Source organism: Hyaena hyaena, unplaced genomic scaffold, assembly GCF_003009895.1.
Source record: "Hyaena hyaena isolate Hyena2069 unplaced genomic scaffold, ASM300989v1 scaffold_73, whole genome shotgun sequence".
Classification (NCBI taxonomy): Eukaryota; Metazoa; Chordata; class Mammalia; order Carnivora; family Hyaenidae; genus Hyaena; species Hyaena hyaena.
Window position 1 is genome coordinate 3,719,550 of NW_024080705.1, and position 14,245 is coordinate 3,733,794.

Below are 14,245 nucleotides of genomic sequence, written 5' to 3' on the forward strand. Positions count from 1 at the left end.
ATCAAGAAATGTCAAACATTTTTTTTTTAGTTATCTTAGGTGTTTTGTGTCACTTTCTTTCTTCTAATCAGTAGTTAGAATGTAATTGTGCAAACTTGTATTTTGATTTAAATTGGGCCACATTTCCCATAGTTTGGGATTATCACAGGTAGGAAATCAGAAGCTGGGGAAGAGAAGTCATCGGCTTTTTCTTTTTTTTCCCCCCTTTTGTGGCATGAAGCACGGGAAAAAAGGAGAGGTAAGGGGAGTAGCAAAGCTATTGCTTGCTCCCTGGGTGTTGAAAGCTGACTTTCCCCCTAGACTTACTGTGCCAGTTAGGGTCTCAGCAAGAGAAAACAGAGTACATCAAGCTGGTTATTGAGGAAAATGTATTAAAGGGCTTATTTACCCATGTGTGGACAAGATTGGGGGATTAACAAAGGATGGAGCATAGCAATTGTAGGGAGCCCACCCACGCCCAGGCCTGAAGCAGCAAGTGAGGGAGTGATTCCTGGACCTGGGCCGGTTTCTGTATGGAGAAGGCTGCCTGAGGAGAGATGTGGTCTTCAAGAGAGATACTTGGTTAACTTAGAGCGACCCCTCAGAAGAGCAGTAAGAAGATAAAACCCTTACTCTCCTCCCACCCTCTTATAACTCTTATTGTCCAAATCCACTTGAAAGCAGGGAACAAGGAAGTATCTGTATGAAACTAGACTGTATCAGCAGAGGGTGTGGTGAAAAGGGATGATGAGTGGATTTGGAGGGGCAGATAGAAAAACAGGTACCGGTGATTTCATGACCTCCTTGGGGGCCCACATTTTACCTGTAATTCACTTGATATGAGTGGTTGATTCTCCAACAGCTGACAGCTTATTCTCAAAACCCAGCAGTTTCTAGAATTCCTCTTTATTTACTAATCTAAGTAGATTTAAGATTAAGAAACAAAATCCAAGATCTTGGTGGGGCGCCTGGGTGGCTCAGTCAGTTGAGCATCCGACTTTGGCTCAAGTCATGAGCTTGCAGTTCATGAGTTCAAGCCCCTCATCAGATTCTGTGCTGACAGCTCAGAGCCTGGAACCTGCTTCAGATTCTGTGTCTCCCTTTCTCCCCCTCCCCTGCTTTCTCTCTCTCTCTCTCTCTCTCTCAAAATAAATAAAAAATTTAAAACAACAACAACAACAGGGTCTTAGGCAAAAACCAAGATGTCCCCAGACCAGTTCTCAGTTGCATGAGGCTCATATCTGGAGCATGGAAAAGAAAATGTTCAGACATTGGAATTCAGTCACTTCTGGTTATTCATCAGCAACTAGCCAGCCACCCTCATCAGATTTCTCTAGATAGAGTTTACACCTACCCACTGAATCTCAGCTGCCAGAGATTTATGCCATCCTTTCTAAATGTCCCATTGAAGTCTCTTTTACCAGCCTTATATGGGTCAGGATGTAGGGAGGAGGATGGGAATCCTAAATTAGCTTTGTTCATATAAATTCTTTCCATAAAATCTTCCCCAGTCTCCACACTTTTCACCTTTATATCCCTTATAGATTTGAGGTTTCAGTGTCATGTAAATGGCTTTTAATTATTTCTTTTGAAAATCATTATCTTGTTCTGGCACATCAGTGTGAAATTCCCTATGTGCATATTGATGCTTTAGTTAAAGCTAAATATTTTAAGTGAAAGGAAGAAGGGAGAATTTCATATATTGGGTAGGTTCTGGAAGTAGGGTGTGGGAGGAAGAGAAAATTTTCAAACAGAAGTCACTGGTTCTTCTTTAAGTTACAGCATTTAGATCAATATTTATTTTGACTGCATAGAATGTAGATTATGATTATGAGATTTTTTCTCTGTTAAAGATGTATACACAAACTTTATATCAAAAATATTTTCAGTAGGCTAAGAGGACTTGTTCTATTTATATCATATTATTGGTAAAGAAATTTTAACTGTAAGGAAGATTATTACCTGTTAATGTGTTTTGAAGGAGAATTTTTCATATGCCAAGTTTCTTTAAAGTGCATGGATCAAGCATAAAGTGGTTTATCTATATGATGGAATACTACATGGCAATGAGAAAGAATGAAATCTGGCCATGTGTAGCAACGTGGATGGAACTTGAGGGTGTTATGCTGAGCAAAATAAGTCAGGCAGAGAAGGACAGACACCATCTGTTTGCACGTATAAGAGGACTAGGAGGAACTTAACGGAGGACCATGGGGGAGAAGAAAGGGAAAAATAGTGGGGAGAGGGAGGGAGGCAAACCATGAGAGACTCTTGAATGCTGAGAACAAACTAAGGGCAGATGGGGTGGGAGGAAGGGGAGTGGGGTGATGGGCATTGAGGAGGGCACTTGTGGGGATGAGCACTGGGTGTTATATGGAAACCACTTGACAATAAACTATTTTTTAAAAAAGTGCAAACTATTTTTTAATGTTTCATGTTTTTAGTTAAATTATAGTTAGCTAACATACAGTGTAACTATATATGTTTCTAACAGGAATGGAATTGAATGATTCATCACTTATATATAGTAGCCAGTGGTCATCACAATAGCCCTCCTTAATATCCATCACCCGTTAGCCCATCCCCCTGCCCACCTCCCTTCCCGCCACCCTCTGTTTGTTCTCTACATTAAAAGTCTGTTTTATGGTTTGCCTCTCTCTCTCTGTTTTTTCTTTCTCCTATGTTTGTCTGTTTTGTCTCTTAAATTCCACATATGAGTGAAATCATATGGTATTTGCCTTTCTCTGACTGACTTATTTTGCTTAGTATAATAATCTCTAGCTCCATTCACATCTTTAAAGTGAAAACTATCTTTGTTTAGCTTTTCTCCTTGCCACAGAATCTGAGACTCTGACTTATGAATCTTGAAAGTTCTAATTGAAAATAACAATGATAGAAAGTGTTTATTTAGATCATTAAAGAATAAATTTTTTAAAATTTATTTCTGAGAGAGGGAGAGAGAGAGAGAGAGCGTGACCAAGGGAAGGTTGGAGAAAGAGGGAGACACAGAATCTGAAGCAGGCTCCAGGCTCTGAACTAGCTGTCAGCACAGAGTCCGATGCGGGGCTCGAACCGACGAACCTCATGATCATGACCTGAGCCGAAGTTGGACGCTTAACCAACTGAGCCACCCGGTTCCCCCTAAAGAACAAATCTTAATGCTTAAATAAATCTTTAAAAATCTGTATTTTTATTTTACAGTATTAAAAATAAACATATTTCCAAGGTACAGATTATAGTTAATAGTGAAAGTGAAAACAATAATCAGAGTAGTGGAAATCTATCTGTTAATATTTCATATATATCAGCCACAGAAAAACTTTGTTAGATGGTCTATAACAAACTATATAAAGCTCACTGTTGGCTGAAGTTTGACATACTGAGATAATTAAACTGTGAAAACTTGGCTCAGGAAATAAAAAGAGTAAGAATTATACTTAAGAAACTTGAGAAATGACAAGATAAAATTTTAATGAGATCAGTATTATTTTAATACTCTACCTCCCAAAGCATTGTCGAGACAGAAAAAATGCTAGAGAATAGTTGTTCCTTTTAAAAGATGGAAAATAATTTGTTTGGACTATGTGTTTAATGCCATGTCATTACTTATTAGACTCTGGTGGTGGCTTTTAATGTGATAAAAAAAAAGATATTTGCCATAAGAACTCAAGGTAAAATTGACAGCGTAAAATATCATCTTCTCCTTTCTTACAGATGCCTTTATATTAGTATCAAGTCTGTTTTCTTTATTGGTAGGCAGTCTCCTGAAGCTGGCTGATGGGTCAAGCCCACAAACTCAAAAAGATTTCTAGAACGAGCCAGATCACCTTCTGAAATAACCTCTGACAATAACTCAATAAAGAGATTTTGGAAAATGAAATATCAGTAAAGACATCGTGTGCAATTTAACCATTAATTGAAATAAGAGGACTTGTGAACTTGGGCCTGGCTCTCTATATTATGTCTACATTGACTTCTGTGAAGATTATGTTATTGTCAATGACTCAGTAACACGATCTTTACAATCCTTCTGATGACTATAGCAAATCTTCCTAAATAGATCTGTATTGTGTTTCATATGTTCATTAATTCATCTATCAGTTCAATCATTTTTTTGGAAATTATTCAAATAAAAAATATGGAGTATCTATGGCCAACCACTGCTGGAAATATAGCAGTGAATAAGATAATTTCTGCCATATATCCCAGCGATCTTACAGAAAACTGTTTGTATTGCTAATGAAGATAATTTATTAAATGTCAGGAATAAGGCAGTTATGACTTTACATGTTTTATGTACACTTAGTTTATTTAACTCACACAACTCCTCAAGCAAGTATTGTCATCTCTAACTAGCATGTGGTTACTTTATTAATTAGCCTTGGAACTAAGATTTGCAGAATAGCTATCTGATCCTATTACACTACTTTTAATGGCAATTTAACACGAATGTTATTTTAAATGCAATGCAATTGATATAAAATGTCTTGAACAGTTGAGCAATAAGTCTAGTTTCAAAAACAAAGATATTATTTAAATCTGTTTATATACCAATACTACACCTGACTGATTTAGTCAATTTTGATTGTGATTAGGCAGACTTATTTCTTTGTTTTAAACCATTAATCCCCAAAGCTATGATTTATGCAAACAGAAACAACAAAGAATGTACACTCTCTCACACACACACAGACAAAACCTGTGGAGCTGACAAGTTTTCTATTATTTTGTTATGTCAAAAATATTATAAAAGTAAAAGATACTGTACCATTAAATAAAACCATCATTTAATAAAAGAAATAATGAAAATTTTTTAACATAAAAAATGAAAACACTCAGATTAAAAAACAGCTCTTATAAATAAATAACTCAATTAAGATTAAAAAACAGCTCTTATAAATAAATAACTCAATTATCTGTATATTGTATTTTTACCTTATGAGTCCTGAGATGAGAATTTAGAAACCATTATGTACACAATATCTTTGGATCCTGCCCTGAACCTAAGTAAAACCTTCAATTTTGAATATATTCCCTTCATTTAATAGTAATCATAGCATGATTTATAAGAACAGTCACTGATCTAGGAGCTGGCAAGATCTGAAACCCGTTAGAACAGGGGTCACAGCAAGTTTAGTTTAATGTTGAATCACTGAAATTAATAAACACCTTTTCAATTTCTCCCTATGAAGACCAGTGTCAGTTCCAGGGTTTGCTGGGCTGAGTGGAGGACAAGAAGAGAAGGAAGAGACAGGGATATGGGAGGCAAAGATTGAAGAAAGCTATCACAAAACAGAATGGCTTGAGGGTGGGAAAGAGCCAATGGGAAATAGTCTGAGGTTTCTTCTGATTCTTCAGTCTCTTGTCAAGTTACTTATTGGTCACTGTGGTGGATCTGTGCATCTGCACTTGGACATATGTATGACTGATTTTCCAAGGCAGTATCTTTTTTTTAATAGTTTATTGTCAAGTTGGTTTCCATATAATACCCAGTGCTCATCCCCACAAGTGCCGTCCTTCATGCCCATCACCCCCCCCACACACCCATCAGTCCTCAGTTTGTTCTCAACATTCAAGAGTGTCTCATGGTTTGCCTCCCTCCCTCTCCCCCACTATTTTCCCCCTTCTTCTTCCCCACGGTTTTCCGTTAAGTTCCTCCTCATCCTCCTATACATGTAAACATATGGTAGCTGTCCTTCTATGACCAAGGCAATATCTTTAAAATAAAAGGTCACAGTTTATATCCATCCCTTAGATTTAAGATTGGTTAGTAACATCATCACTAAAACAATTTGAATTTTATTGTAGTGCAAACCCATGAATATCTCTTTCACGTTTGGTGTGTGTCCATAAGCATCTCTGGTCCGAGGACGCATGCAACAGGAAGCAGCGTCATGTTCTCAGTACTTCACTAGATGTGCACTAGACTATAAACATCAACAGAGAACTCGAGCACCACACAGTCTTTGAGCCAGGAGGGACTCTGACTCTAGAGGTCAGTACTGCAATGGCCTCCTTTTAGACACACAGAGATAAAGGCAAGAGAGGTGATTCAACCTGGTCAAGGTCACCAGGGAGCTTATTTCAGATCTTTCATTTTCTGATCCACAGATTAGATTTCATCCTCATACCAAGCTTATGTTATACCTTCCTGTAGGGAATAATAATAATCTGTCAATAAAGATACCAATTTAATAGAATATATGACAGCTAAGAGGGTGAATATTAATTACTTTTTTAAAAAATATAAATACGTTAATAAAACTATTTGAATATTATTTACTATCAATAAAAGTGTAGTTAATCATTTCTTCATTTATTTATTATTTATTTTATCTATAGTCATTAGCTGAGTGTGGAACACTGCAGTAGATACTAAGATTAGAGTTAAAACTTGAAAATTTAGAAGATAAGGTAGGGGTGCCTGGGTGGTTGGTTAAGTGTCTGACTTCAGCTCAGGTCATGATCTCACAGTTCATGAGCTTGAGTTCGAGCCCTTTGTGCTGACAGGTCAGAACCTGGAGCCTGCTTCAGATTCTGTCTCCCTTCCTCTCTGTCCCTTCCCTTCTGGCACTGTCTCTTTCTCTCTCTCTCTCTCTCTCTCTCAAAACTAAATCAACATTTTTTTTCAATGTTGATTTAGTTTTGAGAGAGAGAGAGAGAGAGAGAGAGGCAGAGAGGGAGGGAGACACAGAACCTAAAACAGGCTCCAGACTGAGCTGTCAGCACAGAGCCCGATATGGGGCTCGAACACACAAGCCATGAGATCCATGACCTGAGCCAAGTTGGATGCTCAACTGACTGAGCCACCCAGGCTCCCAAAGGAAGTTTTAATTGTTAATGTTTTATCTTTTATTGAGGAAAGTCAGGAAAGATGAAATAGAAGATGAGGTTCGTAAAGTTTTGAGTTATGAAATAAGGATTTTGAACAAGGAATGATCAGGAAATTCGAGGATAAAAGTTTAGTGTTTGGAAAGCAATAAGGAAAACAGCCAGCTGGTGTAGTTCAGGAAATGCAAGCTTCGTTAACAATGGTGACACTATTGATAGGTATAATAATAACTGCTAACATTCCTTGAGTCCTTTCTATTTTCCAGAACTTGCATATCCTTCATCTCTGAGGTCCTTATAGTAGCTCTATAATTACTGTATTTTAACCATTTTTATAGGTAAGGAAGCTAAGCTTTGGAAAAATTAAGTAATTTGGTTAAGGACACTAAATGATCTGTCAAATGATCTTAAACCACAGAATCAAACACAATTTTAACTGTCTCCAGAAATTTCTTTGTTATTCTGCTCATTATTTTTAAGCAATAAATTTATATAATTTACATAAAATATTAATTCGGGTTTAAGTAACAGCTCATTCAAGTCATTACAGTATGGTGGATAAAGCCTCAGATTAGACACATCTCAATTTGAGCCTTCCACTTACTACATTCCCTCCTGAGGTAAGATATTTAAATTTACCAAGCCTCAGTGTCTTCAAATGCAAAAGTGTGAACATTTATTGCAAATGGTATTTGAGACAATAAGTGTAAAGTACTTAGCTGTGGTAGGTATTTGACAAAAGGTGGTTCCCGCTCACTGATTCTCAGTTTACCCAGAAGACATTGCGTGGGGTGGCATCTTACTTCCCCAACAATATCAAAGGTCAAGACACTTGCAATCTTTAACCTATGCCCTTGATAAAGTCATTTTTAAAAACCTCATTTCAAATCTCAAAGTTAATTTTTTTTGTTTGTTTTAGTTTTATTTTTATAGCACAGACTTTGTTTTAGAAATATTTTCAAGTATACCCTGTCAGGATGTTTTCCTGACATGCCATTCAGTACAGCAACATTCTAGAATAGATTTCGTATTTTATGCTTGTCTGTTTGTATGTCTTTCGTGCCTGAAGAAAGTGGACTAGAATATGTGCCTCTGCAAGTGTTAAGCATAAAATAATTTTAAAGCGATTTCTACATAGAAGAACTAAATTAAGGGCATTATATTTCATCTTTACCATGAAATGAAGATTTTCCATTTAAAGGAAATGTATCATTTTAAAAGGTTGAATATGATCGCACACATTTAAAAAAGAAAAAAAGAACAAAACAACAACAAAACATTTTCTTGCTGTTTAAATTCCATACAAGACTCCTCTGTGCACTGATAACATTTTCATTTGATCATGAATTAGATAAACTTTGATTTGTTTTAAACGTCATCCCTTAGTGTTTGAAGCTTTGTAGTTTTTTTGAGGTCAACATTATGACCTTCCTTTTATTTGTACCATTACAGATTTATATTATGCCTAAGTTTCCAACACATTTTCAATAGTTGCTAATGAAAAACATTGTACACTAAAAGTAATATATTATTCTGTAATTCTGCTTTTTAAAGAACATGGCCCCTTACAGAATTTTAAAATTAGAAAGGAATAAAGGAACGATTTGGGGCAAGTCTTCATTTTATGGGTGTGGAAATTAAGCCCATGGATGTTATGGAATTTGCCAAATGTTAACTTCATCTAGTCTTTCTTTTCTCTATTTATTCAACAAATAACATTTGTGCTTCTACCATGTACAAAGCACTGTGCTGGATGTTATGAGGGACTAAGTGTAAGAAGATTCTCTCCCTCAGCGACGGTATAGTCTAGTGAGAGAGATGCAAACAGGTAAGCAGTTAACTGAAGGGCAAATATTAAAGAAATAAGCTCCTCATAGGCCCTTCAGCAATTCCCAAACTGATATAATTATCCTTGCATTGATCTAGGTTTCCTTTGAAAATGACCAACTCAACGCCGTCATTACCTACGGAAACTTGGACGCCAACCAACATTGTCCTCTTTTCTTCATCCGTCCCCAGCATCTACCAGTCATCTTACCCAGTTTACTCAGTCAGAGTCCTTAAATCTGTTCATTTTCTTCATCCTGACTGCTGGTGAATTAATTTAATACTTTTCCTCTTTCTGTGCACTGTAGCTGCAACTGTCTAACTCCTCTGCCTATCCCTGTTCTTAATCTCCTTAAATAAATTGTGCAGACTCCAGCCAGATTGATGTATTTGAATAACGTTTTGTGTCATTCACTGGCTTAACTTCTATAACTCCTAGTGGTCTATGAGATCAACCTTATTTCTTAATGTGTCAAAAACCTCCAGGATCTGGTTTTCCCTCACACTTTTTATGCTAGTTGCCAAACACTCTTTAAAGACTTTTGCCTTTGCTCAACCCATCTCTATCCCTCTGGAATGGGCTTCTCTTTCATCTCATGGCTAACTGCTACATGTCTTGCAGTATTTAACTGTTACTTCCTCAGGAATCTTTTCCTCATCCTTAGTGGAAGTGCTGCTCCCATTGATCCATCAGTTACCCTGGATACCTCTATTAAATACTGTGTTTGTGTCTATTTCTAGCATGAGATGTGTGCTCCTCAAAGGCAGGCATTAGGTCTAATGTATCATTGGTCCTTAGTATGGTGCCTGGTATTTAGTAGACAATATAAAATAAAGAAGTATTGGCTAGATTGGTTTATTGAACAAAGTGTTATAAAAGAAGTATAAAAAATATAAGACAGCAGCATCATGGACGTGAGTAATTAATTTCAACTGACAAGATCAAAAAAGCTTCATATAAAATTCAGTAATTTAGTTGAGTCTTTTTTAAAACTCTTTTTATATTTTTGAGAATCAGACAGAGGGAGACAGAGTGTGAGCAAGGGAGAGGCAGACAGAATCTGAAACAGGCTCCAGGCTCTGAGCTGTCAGCACAGAGCTCGACCCATGAACTGTGAGATCATGACCTGAGCCAAAGTTGAATGCTTAACCAACTGAGCCACCCAGGCGCCCCAAGTTGAGTCTTAAAAGAAGTCCATAATCAGAAAAGTGGGGGATCAAAAGTGCAAAATGAGTTTTTTAAGAGGGGAAAAGTTCCTGGGTTGTGGTTGTATTGCACAGAAATAAAGGTCTCGGGGGTTCTTGGGTGGCTGAGTCTGAAATCAGTTCAGTGTCTGATTCTTGCCTTTGGCTCAGTTCATGATCTCAAGTTTCATGGGATCAAGCCTCACATTGAGCTCCGTGCTGTCAGTGCAGAGCCTCCTCAGGATTCTCTCTCTCTCCCTCTCTCTCTGGTCCTCCCCTGCTTATACTCTCCTACTCCCTCAAAATAAGTAAATAAAGTTTAAAAAAAAGAAAAGAAAAGGCTCATTAGGGCATCTCAGAATGATTGATGAGTAGATATGGGAGTAGGGCCTTGAATGCCACAATCAAGAGTCTATTAGTAATTCCATCAGCAATGGGAATAGGGGGATGGTGTTTAGAATGATGAAGGAACATAATTAGACCTTAAATTTCTTTTCTAGAGTAAATACCTTGAGGGTTGGGGGTTTTTGTGTTTGTTTGCTTCTTTCTTTCTTTCTTTCTTTCTTGCTCACTATTTTATTCTCAAATAAAAGGTGACTTATATAAAAGTAAAACCTAATTATATACTTGAATAAACATTTTTTAGAATGGTACTGTCTGATGTGTTTTTCTGCAACGAGGGAAATGTTCTCTATCTGTGCTATACAATATAGTAGCCACCAGACACATGTAGCTATTGCTCACTTTAAGGAACTAAGGAATTGAATTTTTAATGTTCTTTCATTTTAATTAATTTATATTTAAATTTAAATAGCCACATGTGCCTAGTGACTATTATGTTGGACAACACAGTGTAGAAAGTTCTCCCTAGCAGAGTCCCAACAGAAAACAGATGGAACACTCAAATTAGGATAATTCAAGGAGAATTTATTTATAAAGAGATTATTTTCCCTACGTCTGTGGGCAGCCACACATTTAAGGGAACCACAAGAGAGGGTGCAATTAACTGTGGTAGTGATATGAGAGCAATGGCGAGACAGAATTGATGGAATACTCATAGTTAAGATTATAATCCTGAATCACATTGGAGCAATATTTATAATATGCAGTAAAACTTTTAATGGCATTTCATTGAATGAAATCTATGTTCAGAATTGTTCTTTTCAATAAAGTCTTTCCTGATAGTTTATTTACTTATGAGGAATGTGATTGCTTTGAATCAGTGATTGTGTTGAAACAGTGCTGATCTGAGCTGTGCTTTCTCTTTTTTACCTGGTACTCCACTGTGAGTGGTACCTTTTCCATCGGTAGGATTGTGCTGACTTAATGATGGCTCCTATCAAGGCTGCTTTAAGAAGGATCTTCTCTTCTGAGCACCTAGAATGTAGGCAGGTTCTCACTGTTATCTGTGGTTATATTTTAATATCCTGCCCTTTTTGTCCCTTGCTTCAGTATATACAATTCACCTTCAGTCCTCGCTCACTGCTTGATGATTTGTTAAGGCTTTGAAAACAGAAGGAATGAGAGCTTTTAAACAGGATGGGGCTATTTCTCCTTGCTTTATTTATTTTTATGCCACACAAAAGGAATAAAGAGGCATAAAATGGCTTGACTGAGCCAAATAAATCTGGATAAATAGACCAAGGGCCCAATAAAAAGCTGGAGGTGAGAAGAAGAAAGGCAGGGATGGGGAGGATACAGGGAAGGAAGAAGGGAAGATTTTATACTTTCTGTAATAAAGTAATAAAGATAGGGACTGTTTATTATTACCTAGAGAGCAAAATGTCTTTGACCCAATGAACTTTTAACTAAGATTAAGCTCTGAGTAGAAATTAGGAAATCATCTTTATATTCTTTATTTAATCACTTCAGGTTGTCACCTCCTGTCATCCTTTATTGAAATTTTGTATGCCGCTGCAGTTTGCTCTAAGAAGGTCGACATCTTTTAGTTGTTTTGATGAATCCCCTCACGGAAGCTAGTGAGTTTTTATGATCAGCACAACAGGAATCTCCCATATTACTTATGATATCCTGTGTGTGTTAGGGCAGGGAGATATCTCTTCATCTGTCCCACTCCTGACTCTTTTTTGACTATCTCTGCTTTCATGAAGTTGAAAGAGACAACCAAGAGCTACACTGCCTGAAACTGGTAAATATGGGTTTAGTTCTTAAGGTAAAATTAGAAACTGTCTTATAGTCCATTGTGTATCTGTTTATGCCACTGCTTTTCACGGCTCTGCATTAATTTTTCATAATTCTCTACTGCTATCATGGATAATGCTGAGTAGGAGCTGTGAAGGTAGTCACAACTTTCATCTGGGTAATTGCCACCATGGCTTTTATTGCTCTGACATCTAGAAATTTATTTATCTCTATTTTCCCCTCCGTGTTCTCTCCACTTCCTCACTAGATACAGTCTCCATCATGTACTCATTGTCAAAAAGAAACAATGGTTAAAGACTTAGTCATCCTCTGTTGTGTTTCCCCCTAGAAGGCATCTGGAAATGTATGTGACCAATATTTGGCTATCACAGTGCCAAAGAACTGTTCCTGGAATCTGGTAGACAGGAGCCCATGGATGCCAAACATTTTGCAGTGTATGATGGTCTCAAATGATAGTGATTTTTTCCATCTTAAATATTAAATATTTTTCCATCTTAAATAAACACCATTGCTGAGAAAATCTAGGTGTAAATGAGGTTTAGGTGGGTACTAGTAATCTCAGCTAATAGAGGATTTTAGCTGTGCTTGATGGGTAGATTCTAAAATTTCCTCAAGAATCTAGTATGGCACCTTCCTGGCATTTGGTAAGCCCCTAATAAAGCCATGTTGTGTTTTGAATCAAGCTTTTCATTTATAAACTAGTCGACACCATTCAGTAAGTCCTCTGCAAGTTACTTTCAGGAAAAGAAACAAGAAAAGCTTAATAAACTTTACTTTCCCAATATCAAGATTCTAACGGTATTATAAGAGTGATGAACATGCATAGAAACAAAATGAGAATATTGGAAAATGTTCAAAGTGCTATTGGAACAAAGAAAGGTGAGAGTTTACTCTTGAGCAGAGTCAGTGGGGAAAACTCTTTATGGAAACCATTGAGGAACAGGTGGATTTTAAGAGCAGGTTATTTTGGTAGACACTTGCTGAAGTCAAGAGTACGTTATATATATAAGAACTTGGGAGGACAGATAGACATGACTAGGAATATTGTTACAGGGAAGGATAGTACTTGAGAAGATGTGACAGAATATAGAACTAAAAAAGAGGTTGGAATAGAGTACAGATGGTCATGAACTTCTTGAAAGAAGTCTTTCCACTGGAAGCTACGGATTTATGTGTGAATGTAATCATTGGACACAACATATGACACACTGCCTAATGGTCTAAACTTTGCCTCAATTTCCTTCTCCATGGAGGCTGTGCTGTAAACTCCCTCAGTTATCAGTGGCTTAAACTTACCTTACTGATTTTCAAGGTCTCCTCTCAAGAGCCCTTTTCAGTTTATTAATTTAAATGGTAGCAATTTTCTTAGAGGTGAATCACATAATGATTTTTTTCAATCTTTTTATACAAGATAGCACTGAAAAAAAGTATGATTAGATTCAATTCAGTTGTCTCCCACAAAAGTAATATGTAGAAAATACCAACCAAGGTGACTCTCTGTGTGCTTAATAGCCTAAAGATTTAGGTTAAGGATATAACAGAGAACTATTCTGTTTAAAAAATGAAAAGGTGTTGCACAAATTATCTTAAAGAGCCAAAAACAGCGTCCAGTTCCTACTTGAAACAATTTGTTCTTGGAATATTGTCAGCTAAAATTGTGGTCAACTTTTGCAAATTGTATGAATTTGCACTGCATATTTTATTTAGTGTTTAGCAAAACTCCAATATGGCTCTGCATAACTTACACAATACACCATGAAAATGACTTCAGAAACTCCCACAGAAGTTGACAAATTGGGCATCTAATGCTTTTAAGCTAATTGCATGCTTAGAGGTTAAAAAGTCAACTTGTTAAGAATGAAGATCAGAGTTTCTTGGAGATAATGCTCTGCCGACTACCATACCGAATGCAACCCAGCCCTGTATCAGAAATATTACAGAAACGTAAGGAAAAAATAATGTGAGCTTTAATCACCATTCTACTTAGTCTTAAGTGAAGTGCTCATGAATCATATGCAATATCATAGCAGTTTTGAAACCTATTCTTGAATTTTCAAGCTGTTATTTTCAGGAAATTGAGAAAGCAAATTGCTAAGTGATAAAGAGTAATTTGATACCATTGCTTATGCCATTTTTTCCCTCTTTTGCAGACTGGAAAAAAGGAAAGGAGTAATACCCTGAATATTGCAATAGACAACATGTGCAAGAAGACCAGAGACCTTCGCAGACAGGTGGGGGATGAGAGACGTGGAGCCACAAA

The 14,245-nt window shown here is 36.8% G+C and overlaps 1 protein-coding gene across 1 annotated transcript in view; it reads left to right on the plus strand.

Moving 5' to 3' along the window:
* The window catches only part of CTNNA3 (catenin alpha 3), a 1,079,366-nt gene that overhangs the window by 818,361 nt on the left and 246,760 nt on the right, over nt 1-14,245 (plus strand). The window contains exon 8 of the mRNA XM_039233287.1: nt 14,136-14,216. Within this exon, the coding sequence (XP_039089218.1) occupies nt 14,136-14,216 (81 nt within the window). The remainder of the gene's footprint in view (nt 1-14,135; nt 14,217-14,245) is intronic.